This window comes from Lynx canadensis, chromosome A1 (genome assembly GCF_007474595.2).
Source record: "Lynx canadensis isolate LIC74 chromosome A1, mLynCan4.pri.v2, whole genome shotgun sequence".
Taxonomy (NCBI): Eukaryota; Metazoa; Chordata; class Mammalia; order Carnivora; family Felidae; genus Lynx; species Lynx canadensis.
In genome coordinates, this window is record NC_044303.2 from 172,198,570 (window position 1) to 172,220,646 (window position 22,077).

The following is a 22,077-nucleotide window of genomic DNA, read 5'->3' on the forward strand; positions in this document are numbered from 1 at the left end:
AACTTCTCATAATAAACACATGTTCTTAAAACCAAGAGCTAACACATAAGTGGTGGAACAGTGGTATTTTCACTGAAATCAGAAACCAATCAAAGGTGCTTTATATTACTAGATCACTTAACACTCTTCTGTAAGTTACGACCAACACTATAAAATATGAAACATAAATAACAGAAAGGAGCAAATAAATTATTTTTATTTGCAAGCAACAAAATTATATACCTACAAAAATTTATGAGAATAAAATTAAGAACTCTTGGCTAACACACAAGAGTTCAGCAAAACAGCCAGATTTGAGATAAAAATAAAATTCCACAGCTTTCACCTCTACCAGCAGAACACATTTATAAGATACAATAGGAGGAAAACATTGATCCACGACATTAAGAAAAAAAAGGTCAAGCACATAAAACAGTAAAACACATTATCAAACACTGTGTAGGCACATATGAAAAAATGAAATAAAAGGAAAAATGCTTACGATATGAAATTAAGTATAAAACCCACGTATAGAACCACATAGGGGATGACACATATATATGTGTATATATATGTATATTACACATTCATGCTAACAGAGCAAAATCTGAAAGGGCTTGTACTGAAATAATAATCATTACCACTGAATTTTAAGAGGTAATTTTCATTTTCTTCTTTACAGTATATTTCCCAGATTTTCTACAATCATCATGGAAGACCTTTATACTTAAAGTTTTTATTTTTCTGAGAGGTATTATTTAAGCCATAGTACCTATTTGGAAGCTTAACTAATCCACAGAAGTATTTATAATTACCTGCTGAATCTGTCAGAGGACTAAATTTTTACAAAACCAGACTTTAGTTTTAGTTTTACAAAACCAGTGTTTGTTCCTCTCTCAAATCTGAATCAGTGAACTCACTAAGGTTATATCTGAGAAAGATGAGACTGTTATTTGTGGATGCAAAGAAATGTATGAATAAATACTATGTGTTAGCACATTATATTTATTAAGATATGGGGCGCCTGGGTGGCGCAGTCGGTTAAGCGTCCAACTTCAGCCAGGTCACGATCTCACGGTCCGTGAGTTCAAGCCCCGCGTCAGGCTCTGGGCTGATGGCTCAGAGCCTGGAGCCTGTTTCCGATTCTGTGTCTCCCTCTCTCTCTGCCCCTCCCCCGTTCATGCTCTGTCTCTCTCTGTCCCAAAAATAAATAAAAACGTTGAAAAAAAAAAAAGATATGATAATGTGTTTTGGTAGACACTGTTAACATTAAAAAGTGGAGTTGGACAGTGTTAGTGGCATAGTGTGACAACAGGAAAAATCTTTTACCTGTAGGACATTGTTGATCTTTTGGGAACTGAATGTCTGAATTTGGCCCTAAGAGCACTGAACATACTGAGTTAAGTCTCTCTGACTGGACCAGTGGAGCAGAAAACCAGAATAAGCATTTCAACCATTTTTCGAGCTGGTTGTGATTACTGTTCCAGGTGACGGGTTTCATGGGGTTTTTATATATAATCTATGATTACAGTTAGGTCTCCATAATAATCAGCTTAATTCCACCATTATGTAAATCATTCCTCACAGATACCCAGGTGGAGAGGGAAGAAAGACTGCAAAGCAAGAACGCTCAGGAAAAGGAGTGCTTTGGTTAAATTAATGTCCTATTAAAAAAAAAAAAAATCCCTGTGATTCAAGCCTGAGTTACGTGACCTGCTTCACCGTAAGAGATTGGTGACATTAGGATAATGAACCAGGAGCACGCAGTGCCTCAGGCGACACCCAAACACCCACTCCTCTTCTTTTCTTTCTTTTTTTTTTAATGTTTATTTATTTTTTCAGACAGAGAGAGAGACAGAGGATCTGAAGTGGGCTCCGCACTGACAGCAACGAGCCCTATGTGGGGCTCGAACTCACGAACTGCAAGATCATGACCTGAGCCAAAGTTGGACACTCAACCCACTGAGCCACCCAGGTGCCCCATACCCACTCTTTTTCAAAGCTGCAGAATGGGCTGAGGCAAAGCGGGGTTGGGAGGAAACAAGGTCACACCATGACATTGCCATTAAAAAAATATCATGAAAACTATCAATTTTGTTGTTTTGTTTTCACCTAATAATGAAAAAATCTAAGAAGTTAGAAGTTCAAGTTAGCTGACACTCTGACAAATGTTTATCCTGAGGCAGAAGACATTTTAAGGCACTCTAATAATAACATAAAAGTAGTTGACCAAAGGACCTCACTCACAAAAATAACAGGTATGAGGGGGAAAAATGACTCTAAATAATAGTAATGAATGCTTCCACAGAAAAGTCTTATTATTTTATTATAATATTCTTATTAAAAACGTGAAACATTATTTTCAACGTATTGAATAGACTTTATTCCTTGCATTAATTCTTGTGAAACCAGTGGCAGGAAAGGGAAAAAAATCACATAGCCCTACTATCCAATTAGCTGTTCTACTTTTGGGATGACTTTAATTCAATCTCACAGCACATCTTTTACCACTGATGTGTCTAATCAGGAACTGAAGAAAACTAGGCTGCTAAGAACTATGATGAGGTGTTGGGACTATCATTTTTTTTTATCTAATCTGGAATTTCCCTCCTTACAAGTTAAAACTCATTTCAAAATCCAATTTTAATTTTATCAATAAATGGCAGCATGTCACACAGTTCAGGGAAGGATCGCTGTATTTTTCTAGAAAAATCAGGCTTTCTGATTTGACAGTATGTAATCTCAGTCCATCCGTTCAGATTGTTCAACAAATCCTGAGCAGGCACCTGCTATGTGTGAGACCTTGCCTGGTACCATGCTGCACCTGAGGCAGCGGCCACTCCTTTCCCGTGTCTCAACGTGTAGATGCAGAAGCGCAGGTTTTCTTTGCCTCATTTTTACAACAGAATCTCCTCAGACAGTCCATTCAGTGCATCCACTCAGGATTTGGGTCTACATAAAATTACTACCAAAGAGACAGAAGGATGGTTCTCGTACATCGTATTTCCACTAACTTATCCCATAAATACAAATTAGAGTAATCGCACTTCAAGGGAGCACCCTTCTCACAGGTAGATTAAAAGGAAGCTTTCACATTCTTGCCTTTTTTGGCCCCGCTGCTTAAAAGCTACCTCCAGACTCTGATAAATACTGTGCCTGTGACCCAAACAATCCTGGAGGACACTGCCAGCTTGCAGGGCAAAGATATTTTTGCACCCTTGCCTTACATTCTCCTTTGAAAGCATCAGAATTTCCCATCTAGCTTATCCACCATGCCAGAGAGAATAGAAGTGTTACTCCCTACAGGTTGTTTAATTTACCCTGGGACAAAATTAGGACACTCTTTATCCTATATGCAGGTTGCACGCTTCTGATGAGATGAATCCTACCTTCATAGACAGTACTTCAAAGCAAACTACTCTAATAATGATAATCACCTCCTCTTCTCTCTTGTGCCCTAGAAAGGGTTTTCTTCTCTTTTTGCTAAAACTAAAATGACACTCCTCGATAATCAACTCGTTCATTTCTACTCACTTCCCTTTCCCTTCCTTGAGAAGAAGTTGTGCACATGAGTCCATTAACCTGGTTCCATGTGGCTGCAGCTGAAGAAACATGGCAGTTTTATTTCACAATGATTTTTAAGTTCTCAACGAGCAGACAAGACTTCTCTCCTCAGTTAAGGGAAGCTGAGCAGTCAACAAAAACTTACATCTTTTCCCAGTACTCTGAGCTCAAACTGTGTCTCCTTGAAGTGAACCTTTGTAATCCGTGGCCTGAAAAACAAAGCAGATGGCGGCGGTGGTGTAGTTTTTAAGAATTAATCTTTCAGAAATTAGACAAGTATCCAGTGGGAAAAGACTGGCTCGTTTCAGTTTCTGTATATACTGCTCCAGTAATTGTAGAGAGTTCCCTGTATGTCATTTGCTCTGGACACTTTCCTAAATAAAATTCCATTTTCATTCTCCTGTACTTCTCCAGTAGATACAGACAAGCTTGGAATCCCCAAAGTCTCAGCAGTCTGCCTTCCCAGACACGGTGTAGGGCTACAGGCTCCCAGGCCCTCCAAATGCCTCCCACATTTAGTTAGAACTCAAAGTAGTCCTGGGCCCACAGCCCACCAGCATACACTGGAATGGATAGGAAATCCTACTACACATAATTTGCATGGACAAGAGAGTCCAGAATCACAGTACCTAAAATTTACAGAGAAAATACATACTAAGATGCACTGGGAGAAAATGTATACCCAGTTTTACTCATTTATTTATCAACCACTGGAAACTTACCTGTTTTCACTGACAAGTAAGCCCCATAAGCCTAGTATATACAGCGTATAATTTTAATACTAACTCTGCCCTCAAGTTATACTTACCAGAAATACTTCCCCACTTGCTTTTTATTCTTGTAGACAACAACACCAACTGGAGTTAATCCTAAGAAATACTCAGATTTGTTTTCTCCCTGCAAAAACAAGCATATGCCTATTACCCATGAATTTATTCATGTCACAGCTCCTTGTCAAACTGTAATTGGCCATACAAACATAATATGTTGTATTAATATTGGGTCTAGTTTGTCAAAGACATCAACTTAGAAAGCTAGCTAAGCTATGGTAATAGCTAGCTTGCTGCTCATTTTTTTTTCAATTTTTTAATGAAAATTTTTCTTAGTATATTCATACTTAGAACTTCAGTTCATTAAAAGAACCTGGACTACCAATCAGGCCACTGATCGACTCACCCCACACTGCACCTACAGTGCAGTTCAACCCTGGCTGCACATTAACTGAAATCACCTGTGCAGCTTAACATGCTGATGCCCAGGTGCTACCAAAACCAGTTAAATCAGAATCTGTAATGAAGGGGCCTAGGAATCAAAAATACATAAATACTCCAGGTGATTTCTCCTGTGCAGCCAAGGATTGAGAACCACTGGCTTCTATCAAGAGTTCCTTCCCAAGGGTTGGCTCATCTCGATCTTATTCTTAGATGTAGATAATCATGAAACCTGGCTTTCCACCACCCTTCTCCAGAAAGTTGAGTTCAGGCAGCTGCCTTCAGGCACACACCTGGATTTTCTGATGTTTCTATCATGCTCCCTCCTACTTCCATTTGTGACTTTACTACTCAAAAGAGTTAAAAATACATCTCTTCTGGTAAAGACTGAAGACCCTCAATTTCCAGGAGATGATAAATCCTAATTAAGAAAATGAGATTCTGAAATGACAAAGTCACAAACACTGTGGGTAATGAAGGACATGCACACATCTGTATGAATTGTATTTCTACTCTAAGGTCAAATAACAGCCTGTAAAGTCATACTCCCAAGAATATAAGACAACTCATATATTTTTGAAGAATCCCAGCTGTTGCCCACTTTCAGTTCTGAAAATTCAATTTTAGAGGAATGTATGGAAGATTCTACTGAATCCAGTTCATTTGCCATAAACTCCTACCATCCACAAAAAAAAAAGTGTATATGAATTAGGATAAGCATTACACAAAAGCAGAGCCGTTTTTCAGAAGATTCTCTCTTTTACACACTTCCTATATATTTCTTAAAAAACTAAAAGCTCAACATGATTAATGTGGTTAGAAGGGAAAACAGTAACTATTCCACTAAGTTTTAGAGGTGTTCTTAAATGACAGTAGTATAGAGCATGTAATGATGTAATGAGATTGGAATCTAAAATATCAAGAAACTACTACTTGACCCAAACATGTAACTTTTATTGCCATACTAACAGTATACCCAGAGGTGCTTCTACTTTTTACGAAGAAAACGAGAAGATTTCTTGGTTTAGGAAACTCTGACAATCAAATGAATATTGCAAAATGAATCCATAAATGAGTTACTTGCATTATGGTAAGTTTAATCAGCGTTCCTTAAAAATCACATTCCATAATTTAATTGACCTTGTCTATAGAAAATCTTGAGCAATTCATTTTGTGTAAAGAATAAGGCACCTGGATCATTTTCTCAAATCATCAAATTTGGACTATTGCTAACTCAACTCTTACAAAATGAAAGGCAATGGCATTTCAACCTCACAGGCAAAGAACTGTCAATTGGTAACCTTTGAGAAATGGTTTCAAGGTTAAGACATGGCTCCAGAACACTCAACACAGATTTAGTATAAACTCTGTCTATATTCAGCCAGTGTTCATCAGCCACTAAAGACAATTTGCAAAACCATTTCTAATGCAGTGGTGTTAACTATAGTAAGCAGTAACCCTAATATTGAGAGAACCTGTACGTCCAACCTAGAACCATCAACACCTGCACCTACACTAGTGCCTAAAGGCTACTTTTCTGGTAAGTGATTTCACGAATGCTTTTCAGTCATAAAATCTATTGTATTTTGGAATTTGGAAAATTCCTCCTGTTTTCTGTCTCATACAATCAATTATAGACCAATTTTAAATTGTTTTGACGTTTAGCTAAGCCCTATGGAGCTGTTATCCAGATTGTGTTTTCAAGCCCAGTTAATTGTTTTCTACACATGGAAATATAATCACAGACTTTTAAGCAAAACTCATTAGGGTTTAATCCATGCAAGAGATGCTTTGTGTTCGAAAAACAGATGAGAAAGTATCATCTGCTTGCTAAACAACAGGACTACAGCTTTCCTTTGGGAGTTTCGGTGACTTTTTAAGAAAAATGTCATCAGCTTAAAATATCTCGTGTTAATTAAATGTTACTCACATAGACGGGATGGAGGTCAACGCCATACATCTCCAGAGATTTAGCAGTCCTCAAGTAATTCAGCTCTGCTTCAGAAGGAGCCTGACCCCTACACCCAGCATAAAAACAAAGAGCCTTACTTTACTAATAGGTACTGCACTTACAGGATATGAGAACCATCTTCACCATATTCACTGGAGAAATAAATAATCCTTTGTCCTAATGCAAACTTAAGTCTTAGTATTTGAAGAAGTCCCTTGCCTTCTTGGTGACAAAATTTTACACTCTGAGGTGAAACTTGTATTAAGTTAATTTCATTTACCAAATCTGTTTTTGCTCATTATAGCCAATCCCAATGTCCCAGCATATATTAAAAATTCTGTTTCAGAAACCCTCAAAGAGATTCAGAATATAAGCACTTGAATTAAAGAATATATCCTTTACAAAGAGTAAAACATCTCCACGCACCAGCAGCTCTCCATCAGGAGGAAAAGGAGAATAGTAGTGGGCAGGGAGAAGAGAACGGGCTCCCCAACACCTAACTGGGGTCTCTCCCCAACACCTAACTCAGCATCTCCTGACTACGTATGTAGTTTGAAAATACATTAATATTTATAAATTGTAGAAATACTTGTCATTTTCTTAATACAAAGTATAGAAATCATCCCAAAATCTTCATTGGTGATAATTACATAAATGGTATTCATTCCTAATGAGTGTGAGCATCTGCCTGGAATCTCCATGGATGAGTGGAACTCTGTGTGTGTGTGTGTGTGTGTGTGTGTGTGTGTGTGTGTGTGTGTGTGTGTGTGTGTAAGAGAGACAGATTTTTAGTTAACAAAAGGAGCTATGAATTTTTTAAATTAATAAATCCTGCTTTGATGCATCCAATGTTTCAGCCATGGTACCCTGGAAAATCCAGCAATACACCTCAATTTTGAAATCTATAAAGAATGTTCATGACAAATTAGACACAAGAAAGCTACTAAATCTTGATCAAGCTTTATTCTCTTAGAAATAACAGTCACACTGTCAATACCATCACATAAAACATGTAAGACCCTTTACCCAAAGCTCCTTGATAATTTCAAAAATGTAATTGTACTTTGAAACTCCTGGAATTAGTATTCTCAAAATGTGCCAAGCACACTGCCCTTCATAATGTTATAAGAGGCACTCTCTTAGCATCCACTTCAGGGAAACCTTAAAATGAAGGACTCTATAATCAGGCTTAAGAGCATTCTGGTGCATGCTAATACAAGATGGAAAGCCTGGTTTCTCTGATTACAATTCAGCAATTGACTTCTGCTGCTACTCACTGAAACAGATCCTTTAGGCAAACATTTTTTGTTGACCAGATTAATTCTACATTTTTTTTCTTAACTATAATAGATCTGAAACCAAGCAAATTCAAGAGGGAATGTTACATAAGAGGGAATAAAGCAAAATTAATCAGTATAGAGGATTTAACCAAAATAACTATAATTAAATTATAACTTCAATGCTGCAGGCCATTAATTGAAAATCCTACTAGGGGAGTGTGTATATTCTCAGAAGTGCATGTGGTGTTAACATAATACCCTCCAAGGTGTCATCATGATTTCCAGATTCATTGCTGTAGACTGAATAGGACTTTGCTTATAACTGTAAAGAATTTACATCCTTAAGACAGACCCAATCCAGAATACATTAAGGCTTTTGTGGTTTTAAAATATACTTATAACTAGAAGAATAAATTTCACAAGGTACTGATGACTGAAAAAATAGGAAATTGCAAAAGAACAATATATACAGAATGATTCCATTAATGTTAAATCATACATACATAAATCTATACAAAATAAATTTTCTTTATGTGAATTTATGCATAAAGAGAGGTCTGGAAGGCCATTAATCAAAAATACATTGATGTTAGGTTTTGAAATTTACTCTCTCCTTTACATTTTTAAAGTTACTTGGGTTTTCTATGAGCATTTCAGTGTTATAAGCAGTAAAAAAAAAACTTAAAAGAAAAAAATACTAGAATGTTCAAGGCATATGTGAAGAATTTATCATTCTAGAAACTTTTCTTAAGACTACCAAGAGCAAAAGATGATACTTAATGGATGATGTAACATAAGACATGATTTTTTTTCTAGCTTTGGTTGTATATCAAATATACAACACTGTGCAATTTTAAGGAGTATAATGTATTGATTTGATACACTTATATATTGCAAAATGACTACCAACATAGGGTTAGCTAACACCCTCATTTTGTCACATGATTACATTTCTTTCTCGTGTGGTAAGAACATTTAAGATCTACTCTCTTAGCAACTCTCAAGTATATTGATGGTTCTTGAGGGCATTACTCAAAGTGAAATAAGACAGAGAAAGACAAACACTACGAGAGCATTTGAAGTGGAATCTGATAAAGCCAATCTCATAGAAACAAAGACTACAATGGTGGTTGACAGGGACTGGGGATGGGGGAAATGGGGAGATGCTGACTAAAGAATATAAACTTTTGGTTATAAAATGAAGTATTGGGGATCTAATGTACAGCATGTTGACTATAGTTAATAAAATGTGATTCTTACATTAAAGTTTTATGAATCCTTTCTATGGCTTCTTCAAGTTCTTCCTTCTGATCAGGAACAAACCGGTACTCTGACACATAACCTGCAGTATGCTTATATGGGTCGTAATCTCCAAGCTCAGCTAAAAAACAAATTGTATTTTTTTCCACTTTAGAACAATATTCCTAAAAATACTCAAAAATATTCCTATCATGCCAAAAAATTTTCTTCAAATGTCTTATTAATAAATTCATACATAACTAATTTTAATAAAAAACAACTGGTGAGTATATATGAACGGTATAAATAAAATCTTGTCTTAAGAACATAAGTTCTATATTTTTGCTTTCGGAAAGACTATAATTATCATTTTCATTTCAATTATTCTTACCAGGTTGCATGAAATAAAATGGCATAAATAGAATTTATTGTGCATATATTAGAAAAGCTAGAGGCAAAAAACAATGATGATGTCAACATATCCTCTCAGAAAAAGGCATCAAGAGTATATGAATCAAAATGTATATGCCCCAAACAGCAGTCAGGGAAATTTAACATAATGCTGTATATTAGTTTATACAAAGAAGCAAAATCAAACCAGAAGCTCATCATATTACATTTATTAAAGTTTTCCTCCCTATGTTAATCCACCTTCCAAGTCCAACCCAGTTCAACTATGTGCCATTTTTCCTAGGACATTTTTTTCCACACCATCTCTGAACTGGAAATGCCATAAAGGCAAGGAAAATGCTGTCTCATTGCCCCCATCCCTGGCTTCACTCTTAGAAAGGACTCAGTATTTGTAAGTGGAAACATCCTCAGCCTCCAAAATGACAACGCAGTGTGGAGCTTCCCCCACATGGTTGCCATATTGATGCCAAGAGCTGAAGCGCAATGAGTGACAAATGTGTGCCACACCCTGAACGGTCACTGGCATCTGACCACATGGAATCTTCACAACAGCTGCCTGGGAGCAATGTGATCTCTGAGACAAAACAGCTTGAGGGGATCAATAAAACTCAGGTGGGATGTAGACTAGAAGGGCTTTTCAGACACTCCACCTAATTAAGAATCAATGCTGTTCCTGTGACTAAAACTCCAATGTGACAAGGGATATGTAACTGGTTTCACTTTTAACTCTTCTGAGAAAACACTGATTAAAACTTGAATTTTGACTAAATATTTTTTTAGGAAAATATCACTTGATAAGAAGAACTTTAGTACCTAAACTTGCTTAAAAAGAAACATTCACATTTTTTTTCTCAATATGCTTTAGTGGAACCTACACTGGATGGCATACGCTCCCAGCTGAGCAGCGATGTTGACAGGGCAGGGCAACCGGCCCTGAAGGACATCTTGCTTCACCTGCAAGAAAAACTGATATCTAAAAGAGAAATGGAAAAAAGAGATTAATGATATCTTACACTACCCAGACCTGAAGTTTCAGTCTCTGATAATCACAGCAACAGCCAATCACCTTGAAGGAAAATAAAGCCACTTCTGTGCTTTTATGAGGGGGCTGTTGAGTGAACAGGAACTATTTAAACACACATAAGCAATACAGGGTAGTGGCTCAAAAGTGTAGGCTCTCAAGTGAGACTGGATGGATTGCTTCCCAGCTCCAGTATTCATCTGGGCAGCTACTGACCCTCTCCAGCAGCCAGACTCTGCACCTGCAGAGCTGGGACAGAGAAGTATCTACACCTCATGAGGTCAATGTGGAAGTTACATAAAAGCTACTCTCACCATTCTCATTAATGCCACTGCCACTACAACTATGACACGGTCTTACTGGTAGGAACAACCTTTATGATGTGTTACCTACAGGGTCTAAAACCATGGGTACAGGATAAAAAGGTCATTATGGTGCAATTCCATCAATTCTCATGCCCATTATCTATGGCTTTGTTCATTCCATTTGCCTAAAAGAACCTGTTAGAATAGTGCCACCCACTGTCCCAAATACTGTTAATCTAGTAACTCATTCTAAGTGTTTTACATACAGTAATTTATGTTAAGACTTTAAAATAGGGCCAGTACTATTATTGTCTCCATTTTGCAGAATGAAGTAACTAATAGACACAAAGAGATGAAGTCAAGTATCTCATCCAAGATGTCACAACTAGTTAAGCAGCAGAGCCAGAACTGGAACCCAGGCAATACGACTCTAGAACCTCTTAATCAGGATGCTATGCAACTTTGGCTGGCTTGCCCTCCTTCTCTCCCCCATCCAGTCTTTCTGCCTGTGGAGTGAGGGTGAGAGAAGCCAGAGATACATGAACCAATACAATGAACCATCAACACCGTCCTCAGCCACCATTACCTACAATGCAGCATGCATTCACACACTCATGCACCAGGCTGTGTCCTTTGTAATTTCTCTTTCTTTGCAAGCCAACTCTTGATGTCACTGGGAAGGACAGGAAAGGGGCAAAGGAAATGAATTATAAAAGTCAGCTGTATTAAGTTTCTTTTCTCCAAATGCTCACAACCAAAGGCCATAGTGAGGGAATCCAAATGTTAGATACTACTCTGATTATTTCTAGAAGACTGGACCAAGTTTGATTGCATCCACAAGCTTAAGAGATAATGTTCTTAACACCTTGTGTTTCCTGAATTCCCATTTTAGTAAACAGCACCACAGTCTCCATATATCCAAGTAAGAGAAACCTACCAACAATGTGCAACCCTGGCATGTGCATTCAGTCACTAAATCTGTTGTCTTTTGGAATCCACTCCAGGTCACTATCCACCCGATTTCTGAAACCTTCAGTGCTCTGCCAACATTCACACTTATCTCCCTTCCAAACAACCTTCCCGAAAAGTAGATGAAATTCTTAACAGAAAAATAGGATCATATCACTCCCTGGAAAAAATAAGACCTTTAAAAAATTTCATTTTGCTTTCAGAATAAAATTCAGATCCTTAAGAGAGTTTGTGACATGCAGGCCTCAGTCTTGGAGTGGCCTGCCTCAGTCTCCTTTGCAAATGGGCTCTATGGCCTAGGGTCCCCATCTGCACCCCTGCCACTGGTGATCATGCACCAAGGCCCACAAGAGGTGGCTGCACTGGTTTCCACAGGCCCACAAGTGACAACACAGCAGTCATCCCCTCCAATGGCTCTCTCCTGGCCACCCACAATTATTTCCGGTGCCACCAAGGTTCCATGTCCAATAACAGCTCCTGGGAAATGCAGGGCATCCTGGAGAAGCCACGCCTCACCACCCGGGTCTCCCCAACACCAACCCAAATCCTGGTAGGCAAGCTTCTTTTTCACCAAGTCCACGGCTCCAGTCCATGGCTACAGTGTTGGGAGTCCCCAGAATGCTCAGAATCTCCCCCAGGCCTCCAGCGGCACTAATACTTGTGACCTGGCTCTGGAAGCCAGGAGGAGGCAACCTGGTGGCCAGCCTGACAAGGCCAACATCGGGCCCCAGTCCTGGGTGGCCACCAGCAGCCAGCAGGCTTCAGGAGGTGCTGGGCTCATCAGAGCCCTTCCCTCCCCTCTGCTACCCACTACTAGGCAAGCTGCAGCCAGCAAAAGTGGTTGGGTTCTTCTACAGCAAAACAGCAAAAAGGAAGTTGAGAGAACCCCACTCTTTACTCTCCAAGCCACACTCAAGCCTTCCTGACACTCTGCAACCCGGTGGCTTGCACCAAGAGAAAAATAAACTACAACCAGTTTAAAAAAAATCCTCGGAAGACTTGTGCTTCTTGAGCCAAAATTTCTTGCCATTAACCAATGACTATCTCTACTCCCTAACTTGCGTTTACTTTTCTAGCCCTACTTAACTACTCCCCATGCCCTGAATGCTCATCTTGGATATCACATCCACTTTGTTATAATCATCTATCCTCCCCTTGAGGAGGAAAAAAGCAGAGTAAAGTACTATTAGCAGAACTTAAATACAAAAGCTTATATACTGAAGACACATTTTGCTAGAATTACTACTGCTTGTTGGAAATTAACATTTATTTAGCTACACTCTCTCTATTGTTAACTTGGAATTTCTTTTCCTGAAGTGTTTTTTTTTTTTTTAAGGAAATGGGTCACAGATGCATATTTGTCTTGTTCTATTAAGACTTTTATAACATCTGACTGAACAGTCAAATCGCTTGCCAAATACAGAAACAGAGGAACCTAATCCCACAAGAGTTTGCTTCAAAGAGAAGAGGAAAGAGAAACAGAGGGGGATGAAAACACAAAGAACTGAAACTGAGAGAAAGACAAACAGATACAAAGAAATGGACCATATCCCATCAGTGACTGTAGTCTCAGTATATAGGTCTGGCACATAGTAATTGCTCAATAAATGTTGACTTGATGGATAGATATACAAATGAATAGGTAGACAGATGGCTGAAATGGAAAAAACTGAACACTCTTTGCTGTCTCTGAGAAATTCACAAAGAAAAAGAAAAAAGGACATCTGTTCAAACTTCTCTGGACAGCCTGCCTTTTAAAGATACCAGGGATCTTTAAGTCATTGCATTAAAGAAAAATCCACTAAAATCAAAAGACAAGTAAACTATTTTTAATTAAGAATTTGCTTAATCTTTATCACAGCAAGCATCATATCAGTTTTTTATACGACAAATTCATGATACAGTAGAATCATATTTTCATATACTAAACAAATATTTTATCATTATGTCAGGGCCTATTTTTAACTAACTGCATATAACTTATTTTGTCGATTTTATGGGACTTAGTGTGCATTTAATATTTTATTTAAATCACAAATTTAGAGTTGGTGAGTCTTTCCCTCTGTTACTCTGCTTAAGGCTATGATTGGATGCTTGAATCTTTTTTATCTGTAGTTTTAATTAGGGGGAAACTGTATGCCAGTTTGCCTAGGACAGATCTTCTTTATGCCTGTTATACATGTATAACTATTAACAGCTCTTCTCATCATTCTCCAAAGTGTGAGGGTTTTGATGATCAACTCTACTGTGACCCTGGTTATACTATACCCCTATTGGAGAAAAATGGAACACTCATTAAAGACGATCCACTTAATAAGGAAGCTTTCCAGGCATTCTGGTGCAAAGAAAAGGCTTCTTAAAGCAGGTATTGGTTATATTTTCATGTAAATTAATATCTTGGTGTATACACACTGTCTTCCTAGCTAGATCATGAGCCCTGGGGTAAAAAAGCTGGGTCTTCCACCCTGTCCACAGTTACCGCACTACTCCCAGTACAACACAAGTGAAGGGCTTAAAATATTGGCTTCACAGTTTTCTGCTTATCTGACATTCACTGCAAAGAGCTGAGCTGACACCAACGATGTACAAGCTGTTGAGCACCATTAAGAACTTAGCAAGTATCAGAGGTTTGCTTCAAGAAGGGGCAGAGACACCCCATTCTTTCCAGAGCCCAAACGCAAGGTTCCCTGAAATTCAGTGGCCCAAGATGCTTACACCAACACGCCTGAAGCACACCTTCCAGCGACTTAGGACCCGGTGAGAAAACAGCAATCTGGGGACAGGGAGAAGTCTGATTTCAGTGCCAGGTGAATTTGACACTGAAGAATCTAAGAGGAGAGTAGCTACCTACAGGGAAGCAGGATTGTTTTCTGCCTCCCACACAGAGGGAACCTAGCATGTGATAAGAGCCTAATCATTTCAGATAAAACTTCACTGTGAAGGACAGAGGGAAATGTTTATGATACACAAAATATTGAACATTGCAGGGGAAAATGGCATGTATTGCTTAATAAGGAGAAAAATAGTAGAGGAAGCACACATTGATTCTCAAGAAAAAGGGGCAAAATCAGGAATAACACTTCCATCTCAAAAGTATAAAACTGATGATTACAATACAGGAACAAGTAGCAATAATATCACCTTACATTTGTATAATCCTTTAAGGTTCACAGATTTCTTTTGCATCCATCCCAGAATGTGACCCTTGTCTCAACTGTGTTGTATCGAAAACCCTTATCCTCACTTAGAGGGGACAGAAACTCTGGACATGAACATGTAGTTTCAGGCCATTCAGCTGGTAAAGAAGCTAAAACAAACTAATATTCACAAAGTGAAAAATAGGAATTTCCATATGAAAATAATAAAATTAAAAAAAAATAAGCTTAATGTCAGTCTCCAAAGGCTGCTCTAAAACATTACAAAACAAAATTAAAAAATCAAATACCTATGTTAAAAAAAATTTTTAATGTTTATTTTCAAGAGAGAGAAAGAGAGCACAAGCAGGGGAAGAGCAGAAAGAGAGAGACACAGATTCCGAAATAGGCTCCAGGCTCAGAGCTGTCAGCACAGAACCCGACACGGGGCTCAAACTCACAAACCATGAGATCATGACCTGAGCCGAAGCTGGACATTCAACCGACTGAGCCACCTAGGCGCCCCCAAATACCTATGTTTAGAAGTTAAAGAGTGTCCATTATGAACGAGTCATTTGGAACATTGTTTTCTTTTTTAGAAACTGTTCTTAGATCCTTGAAGGTTCAGAAAGCTTCCAGCGACATCACAGATAGGGTCGTCCAGCAAAGCAGTAGACAGTCTCTCTGTCCTCCCTCTCTGCAAGGCTGAAATTCTCTCTTGGGTCACTACTGAATCTCCTTGGTACTCAGGGCACTAGACACAGTGCTCCATGTAGTTATTAAATGATGGTAGCTGAATGAGTGAGTTCTGTCCTTACACACAAATTCAAGAAATGTAGGCAAGAGGGCAGACGTAGGAGGATTCATAATTAAATGAACAACTATACCCAGAAAGTTGTGACTAGTGGACTGACTTTAAGCTGGAAGACCCATCTCAGGGCTCCAATCCAAGCTGGTCTTTTCCTCCCTAATTTCTTAATCAGTAATTTGAAAACATAAAGTACTTATCATTATTTTTACTTCAACTACCCCTATCATCTATGGAACATTATATTTTTGTGTTAGGGTCAGTACTTGGCCTGTATATCATCTTATATATTCCTTTCATTGTCTTTCTGAAAAAATACTTTAATTCGTTTTTGCAGATGAGAAAACGGAGACTTTAAAAGGTTACATAGTTTTCTCAAATTTACACAGCTAGTGAGTGGCAGAGCAAGGATGCAAACCTCAGCCTATCTAATTCCAAAGCCTGTCTTCTTAACCAAAATGTGTGTTATGCTTATCAAGTGTGCAGGGGATACAGAGCTATAAATGATCCAGAATATGTGGAAGGCTGTTGTAATATTTTGAATCAGGATTAAAAATAAGCTTAACAGATACCATGAGGACACAAATTATCTAAAGAGCCGATGAAGAGAAGAGACTTTAGATAACATTAATTTTCATGTCAAAACTTACGAACAACCCAAGAGCCAATACACAGTAGGCTGGAAGAGTTTTCCAGAGAATTGAAGCAAGATAAATGTTCAACTTGCAAATGCTGACCTAAGTATACTTTTCCTTTAATAGCATATATTGGGAGATTTGGGGTTTGGGTTTTAGTTTCACTTTTGCCAAAATCATCTCATGCAACTGACTCCCTTTGTAAGGTCCATGATGCCTATCCATTTAAATGAACCTATTCATGCAAATTAATGACTTAATCTTTAGGACATTCTAAAAATCAGTATGTAGTGATATCATATTGAGTCATATTAAACTTACCTAAGCTCAACTATATGCTCTGGGCAATAAAAATAAATTATTTTAGGTCATGGCTACTAGCTGGAAGCCAACTCTGTAATCTGGTTCTTAGCTACATGATCTGGTCTAATATGTGAGGAAAAGAAGATTGCAGGGAATATGTTGTGAGGTTGTACGTTACCCACAAATCTATACATTCTGCTCACGAGCTGGTAGTAGATTATGAAGGGAAATTTCTGTTCATAATATTAGGTGAACAGGTTTAAAATAATGCATTCTAAAACACCCATTTCTTTCCTTATGAATAATAAATCGAGTATCTTTTGGAACCCAACCCTCATTCAAGATGTAACTCCACTGACCTGCTGGAGCGAGGAGAGAATGAAATAGTAAGTGCTACCATTTATCAAGCACTTACTGACCAAACGCAGCCAACTAACACAAGCTTTACATTATTTTTAGTACACCATTTCATGCTTACAAAACCTTATGAGACAGGTATATCTCCAATTTACAGTTGAGGAAAGTGAGGCACAGAGAGGTTACTGACAACCTCAAAATGAAGGACTTTCCTGGTATTTTCATAAAATGTTATTTCCTTGCAATTTCCTAATAAGTTACAAACATGGGTGTGTGTGCCTTTGTGTGTGTTTACCACTTGGACTCAGTTTCCCCATGAGCCCATAACTCAGAAATCCCTCAACTGCAAAGATTATTCACGAAGCTCTAATGTAAATATGACCCCTCTCCTTAATTCCTTCCCAACACAACGGCCCTTCCCCCATAGAGGTGTGCTCCTGGAAGGCCTCACAGGACAGCCCTCCTTTAAAAGTGGTCGTTTATAAAGTGGAGATGGAAGATGTGAATGAAGCTTGGCACAGTTCTAAAAATGAGGCCTAATTACAGCACTCCAGAGAAGCACAGGAAAGGTCCACTTCGCCTCCTCTTTTCTCACTCTTCTGAGTGCAGTCCAGAATCAAGACAAAAGAATCTAAGGAAAACCATGAAAGGATGGAATAGGAACAAAACCACAGACCACCTTCGTTATCAAAGACACAATTTCCAAGGTTTTGAATAACGCATTCAGCTTTCCTTGAGCCAGTGATACGGGTTCACTAAGAAAGCTGACCACTTAGAGTTAAGTCAGGGAAAATGCTTTTGTTTGCTACCACATACAGTCTAGTGGAGTTCAGTGAAAACCTAACACTACTGCCTGCTCTTTATAAGCCACTTTCAAATGTTGGCATGGACTATTTTTAATAATATAATCAATACCAACTGGAAATTGTGCCATAACTGAAATAAAATATTTGATGACAAAGGTGAAAGAATACACTGTGAAACCCTGTTGTTGTTGTTGTTGTTGTTTTTCTCCTTTATACTGAAAGCAATTATCTTTTCATTTCCTGTGGAGATAAACAAAAGCCCTGGACAACTCACATTTAAGCTATAACCAAATAAAAAGAAATAACTGGCTCTTCAAATTTGTATTTACATATGCAAACTGAGTATCAAAATATCCTTCTTTTACACAGTTCAAACGGCTACTGACTACAAAGGCCAAATGCAGTCTTCACAATAATGATACAGAAATATCCCATCACAGCAGATGCAAAATCTATCATCATGTCACCCGGGTTCATGCCATTGTTCACACACATCTATCATCAGACACTGATCTTCCTCATGCAATGCTAGTTTAAATTTAACTCTCAGTGGAGATGCATTACAAAACAAGGTAGACACATATCCAAATGTTTGACCCCAGTTTGTATTAAATAAAGCCCTCTGTATATGCCATACATGAATTGTTCAAAAGCAAAGTCAATACTATACCTGGTTATTTCTTCTTTAAGCTTACATGGATCTTCAGCATAGAATTTAATACCAAAATACAAAGTATATGGAGGTCCAGCTAAAATAAGAAAAGTTAAATTTCATATTAAAAATTAGTCAAAGTAGAAGTGTAATATAATACAACTATTAAAAATTACACTCACCAAAAATATTTGCAAACTGCATATTCAATAAGGGGCTAATACCCAAAATACATGAGGAACCCCTACAAGTCAATAGCAAAAAACAAACCAATTTAAAAATGGGAAAAGGACCAGAATAGACATTTTTCTAAAGAAGACATACAAATGCCCAACAGACACATGAAAAGATACTCAACATCACCAATCATCAGGGAAATGCAAATCAAAACCATGAGATATCACCAGACGCCTGTAAGAATGGCAATTAGCAATAGGACAAAAGTGTTGGTGAGGATATGGACAAAAGGGAACCCTTGTATACTGTTGCTAGGAATGTAAATTGGTTCAGCCATTATGGAAAACAGTAGGTAAATCCTCAGAAAATTAAAAAGAGAATTACAACACGATCCAGCAATCCCACTACTGTGTATTTATCCAAAGGAAATGAAATGAGGATCTCGGGGATGTATGTGCTCTCCCATGTTCATTGCAGCATTAATCATAATAGCTAAGATATAGAAGCAACGTAAGTGTCCATCAGTGAACTAATGGATACTATCTACATATATCACATCACATCACACACACACACACACACACACACACACACACACACACACAGGAATATTATTCAGCCATAAAAAAGAAAGAAATCTTCTCATTTGAGACAACATGGATGAACCTGGAGAACACTATGCAAGGTGAAATAAGCCAGACACAGAGAAAAAATAATACTGCCTGATCTCACTTATATATGGAATCTAAAATAGTCACATACATAGATGCAGAGAGTAAAATGGTGGTAGCCAGGGAATCTGGGAGGGAGAAATGAGGAGATGTTGGCCAAAGGGTACAAAGTTTCAGTTATGCTAGATGAGTGAGTTCTGGGGATCTAATGAACAGCATGGTGTCTACAGTTAATGATAACATGCAAACACACACACACACACACACACACACACACGCATGCACGCAATTATGCAGAGGTGATAGATAAGTTATTTAACTTGATTGTGATGATCTTTTTATGATATATACATATATATCCGTTTCCAACCTGGGTTGGTTCACCCCTCCTTAGGCAACCTGGTGGTCCCGCACTCCCAGGAGGTCACCATATTGATGCCGAACTTAGTGCGGACACCCGATGGGCATAGCGCACTATAGCCCAGAACTCCTGGGCTCAAGCGATCCTCCTGCCTCAGCCTCCTGAGTAGCTGGGACTACAGGCGGGTGCCACCGTGCCCGGCTCATATATTGAAACATTCAACTGTGCACCTTAAATTTATATAATTTTTATATGTTAAAGGTACCTCAATAAAGTTGTTTTAAAAATTACACTCATGGGGCCCCCCCAGGGGCTCAGTCAGCTCAACGTCTGACTTGATTTCAGCTCAAGCCATTATCTTGTGGTTCCTGGAATCAAGCTCCACACCAGGCTCTGCACTGACAGTGCAGAGACTGCTTGGGATTCTCTCTCTCCCTTTCTCTGCCCCTGCCCCACGCACACACTTGCTCACTCTCTCTAGAAATAAATAAAATTAAAAAAATTATACTAAGAACTTTTAAACACCCAAGAAAATTTAAAATAAAAAATAGGATTGAGAATTATGTAACAGTAGGACAACTACTGGTATCTAAGTAGGTACACATCTATGTGTTCATGAACACAGGAAAAAAAGAGAAGATCAAATATATCAGAATGTTACCAGTTCTTATTTATGGTTAGTGAGGTTATGCACAGTTTTTATTTATTCATAATTTTCCCATTTTCACATTTTCTACAACATACATGTATTTTTCTTCATAATGAAGAAAAGTTAATGATAAAACAAATGGTTTTTAAACCACCCACCTATTACTATTGCAAAAAGTACAAAAATATGCATCTGCAAAAAGCTGATACAAATAAACGGATATAGTATCCAAACTTAAATGCTTAGCAGCAGGTGGACCGTTTATGTCAACCACAGGAAGTATATATGGCACCCTGCAACTGTTTAAATGGGCAGAGGGAGAACTCCATGTGCTGACTGGGAAAGATTTCTAATCTATTTCTGATGGCAGAAATATCCCTTTTGTGAAGAAGAAATTATCTATGAAAATATGTATTCCACCCTAGAAGAATACACAAGAAAAGACACTGGCAAACTTTGAGAAGCAGAACTGGAAACTTTTTTTCCACAGCTTTCATGAGGTATAACTGACAAATTAAATTGCAACACATTTAAAATGTGCAATGTGATGATTTGCTATATGTAAACATTATGAAAGGATTCGCCTATAACACATTTGTCCTTCACATATTTACATATTTACTTTTTTTTATTTGTGTGTGAGAACATTTAAATTCCACTCTTAGAAAAACTAATAATTTTCTTTCCATATGTCTCTCTAACCTTTAAAAAAAAAAAAAAAAGATCATCAGTGAGGCTATGTGGTAGGATTATAAGCAATATTTGTCTCATTCGTAAACTTTTCTGAATCTAAGAATGTGGGTTTTTTAATTTTATTTATTTATTAAAAAAAATTTTTTTTGAGAGAGAGAGAGCAAGCAGGGGAGGGGCAGAGTGAGGGGAAGAGACAGAATCTCAAGCAGGCTCCGCACTTAGCACGGAGCCTGGTGCAGGGCTCAATCTCATGACGCTGGGATCAAGACCTGAGCTGAAATCAAGAGTCAGACACCCAACCCACCCAGGCGCCCCTGAGAATGTGTTCTTATATATTTAAGAAGACATTTCTCATCTCAGTCATTTACTACACACAGAAGAACAATGTGCACAAATACCAAAAAAACAAAAAAACAAAAAACAATGTGCACAAATATCATATATATATATGGAATAAAGCTGGAATTGTACTTACATGGGGAAACATAAAATATAATTCAGCATTCATATTGTGAAAGAGAACACAAGCCCCCTGGGTGCCAAAAACATCATATTATGCTCTCAGTAGACATATCTCTATTTCAGAGGGTCTGAATCTAACCTGTACTGTTTCCAAAACTTCTGTGCAGTGTAGTAACTAGATCTTATATTAAATCTGTTTTAAAATGTATTTCTTACCTGGTATATTAATCAGTGGTCATAATTTCTAATTTTTTTCTTCAACAAAAGCTCTCCCACACAAAAAAGGATGTCAAGTATACATGTCAGTAAAAATATTTCCACTTACATATTGTGACCCCAAGTCTCTGACAGTGTGTAACTGACACAAAGTAACCCCAGTCTATTTTCATTTTTACTGAGTAGAAAAAAAGGGACAAATTTAGAGGCTGGGGAAAGGAAG

The 22,077-nt window shown here is 37.9% G+C and overlaps 1 protein-coding gene across 3 annotated transcripts in view; it reads right to left on the reverse strand.

Annotated features, from left to right (window-relative positions):
• Positions 1-22,077, reverse strand: part of EPB41L4A (erythrocyte membrane protein band 4.1 like 4A) — a 255,409-nt gene that overhangs the window by 91,089 nt on the left and 142,243 nt on the right. For all 3 annotated transcript variants that reach the window (XM_030326299.1, XM_030326289.1, XM_030326309.1), the window contains exons 4-9: positions 18,644-18,722; positions 10,511-10,608; positions 9,246-9,366; positions 6,685-6,772; positions 4,352-4,440; positions 3,689-3,752 (exon numbers count right to left, since the gene is read on the reverse strand). In XM_030326299.1, the coding sequence (XP_030182159.1) occupies positions 3,689-3,752; positions 4,352-4,440; positions 6,685-6,772; positions 9,246-9,366; positions 10,511-10,608; positions 18,644-18,722 (539 nt within the window). The remainder of the gene's footprint in view (positions 1-3,688; positions 3,753-4,351; positions 4,441-6,684; positions 6,773-9,245; positions 9,367-10,510; positions 10,609-18,643; positions 18,723-22,077) is intronic.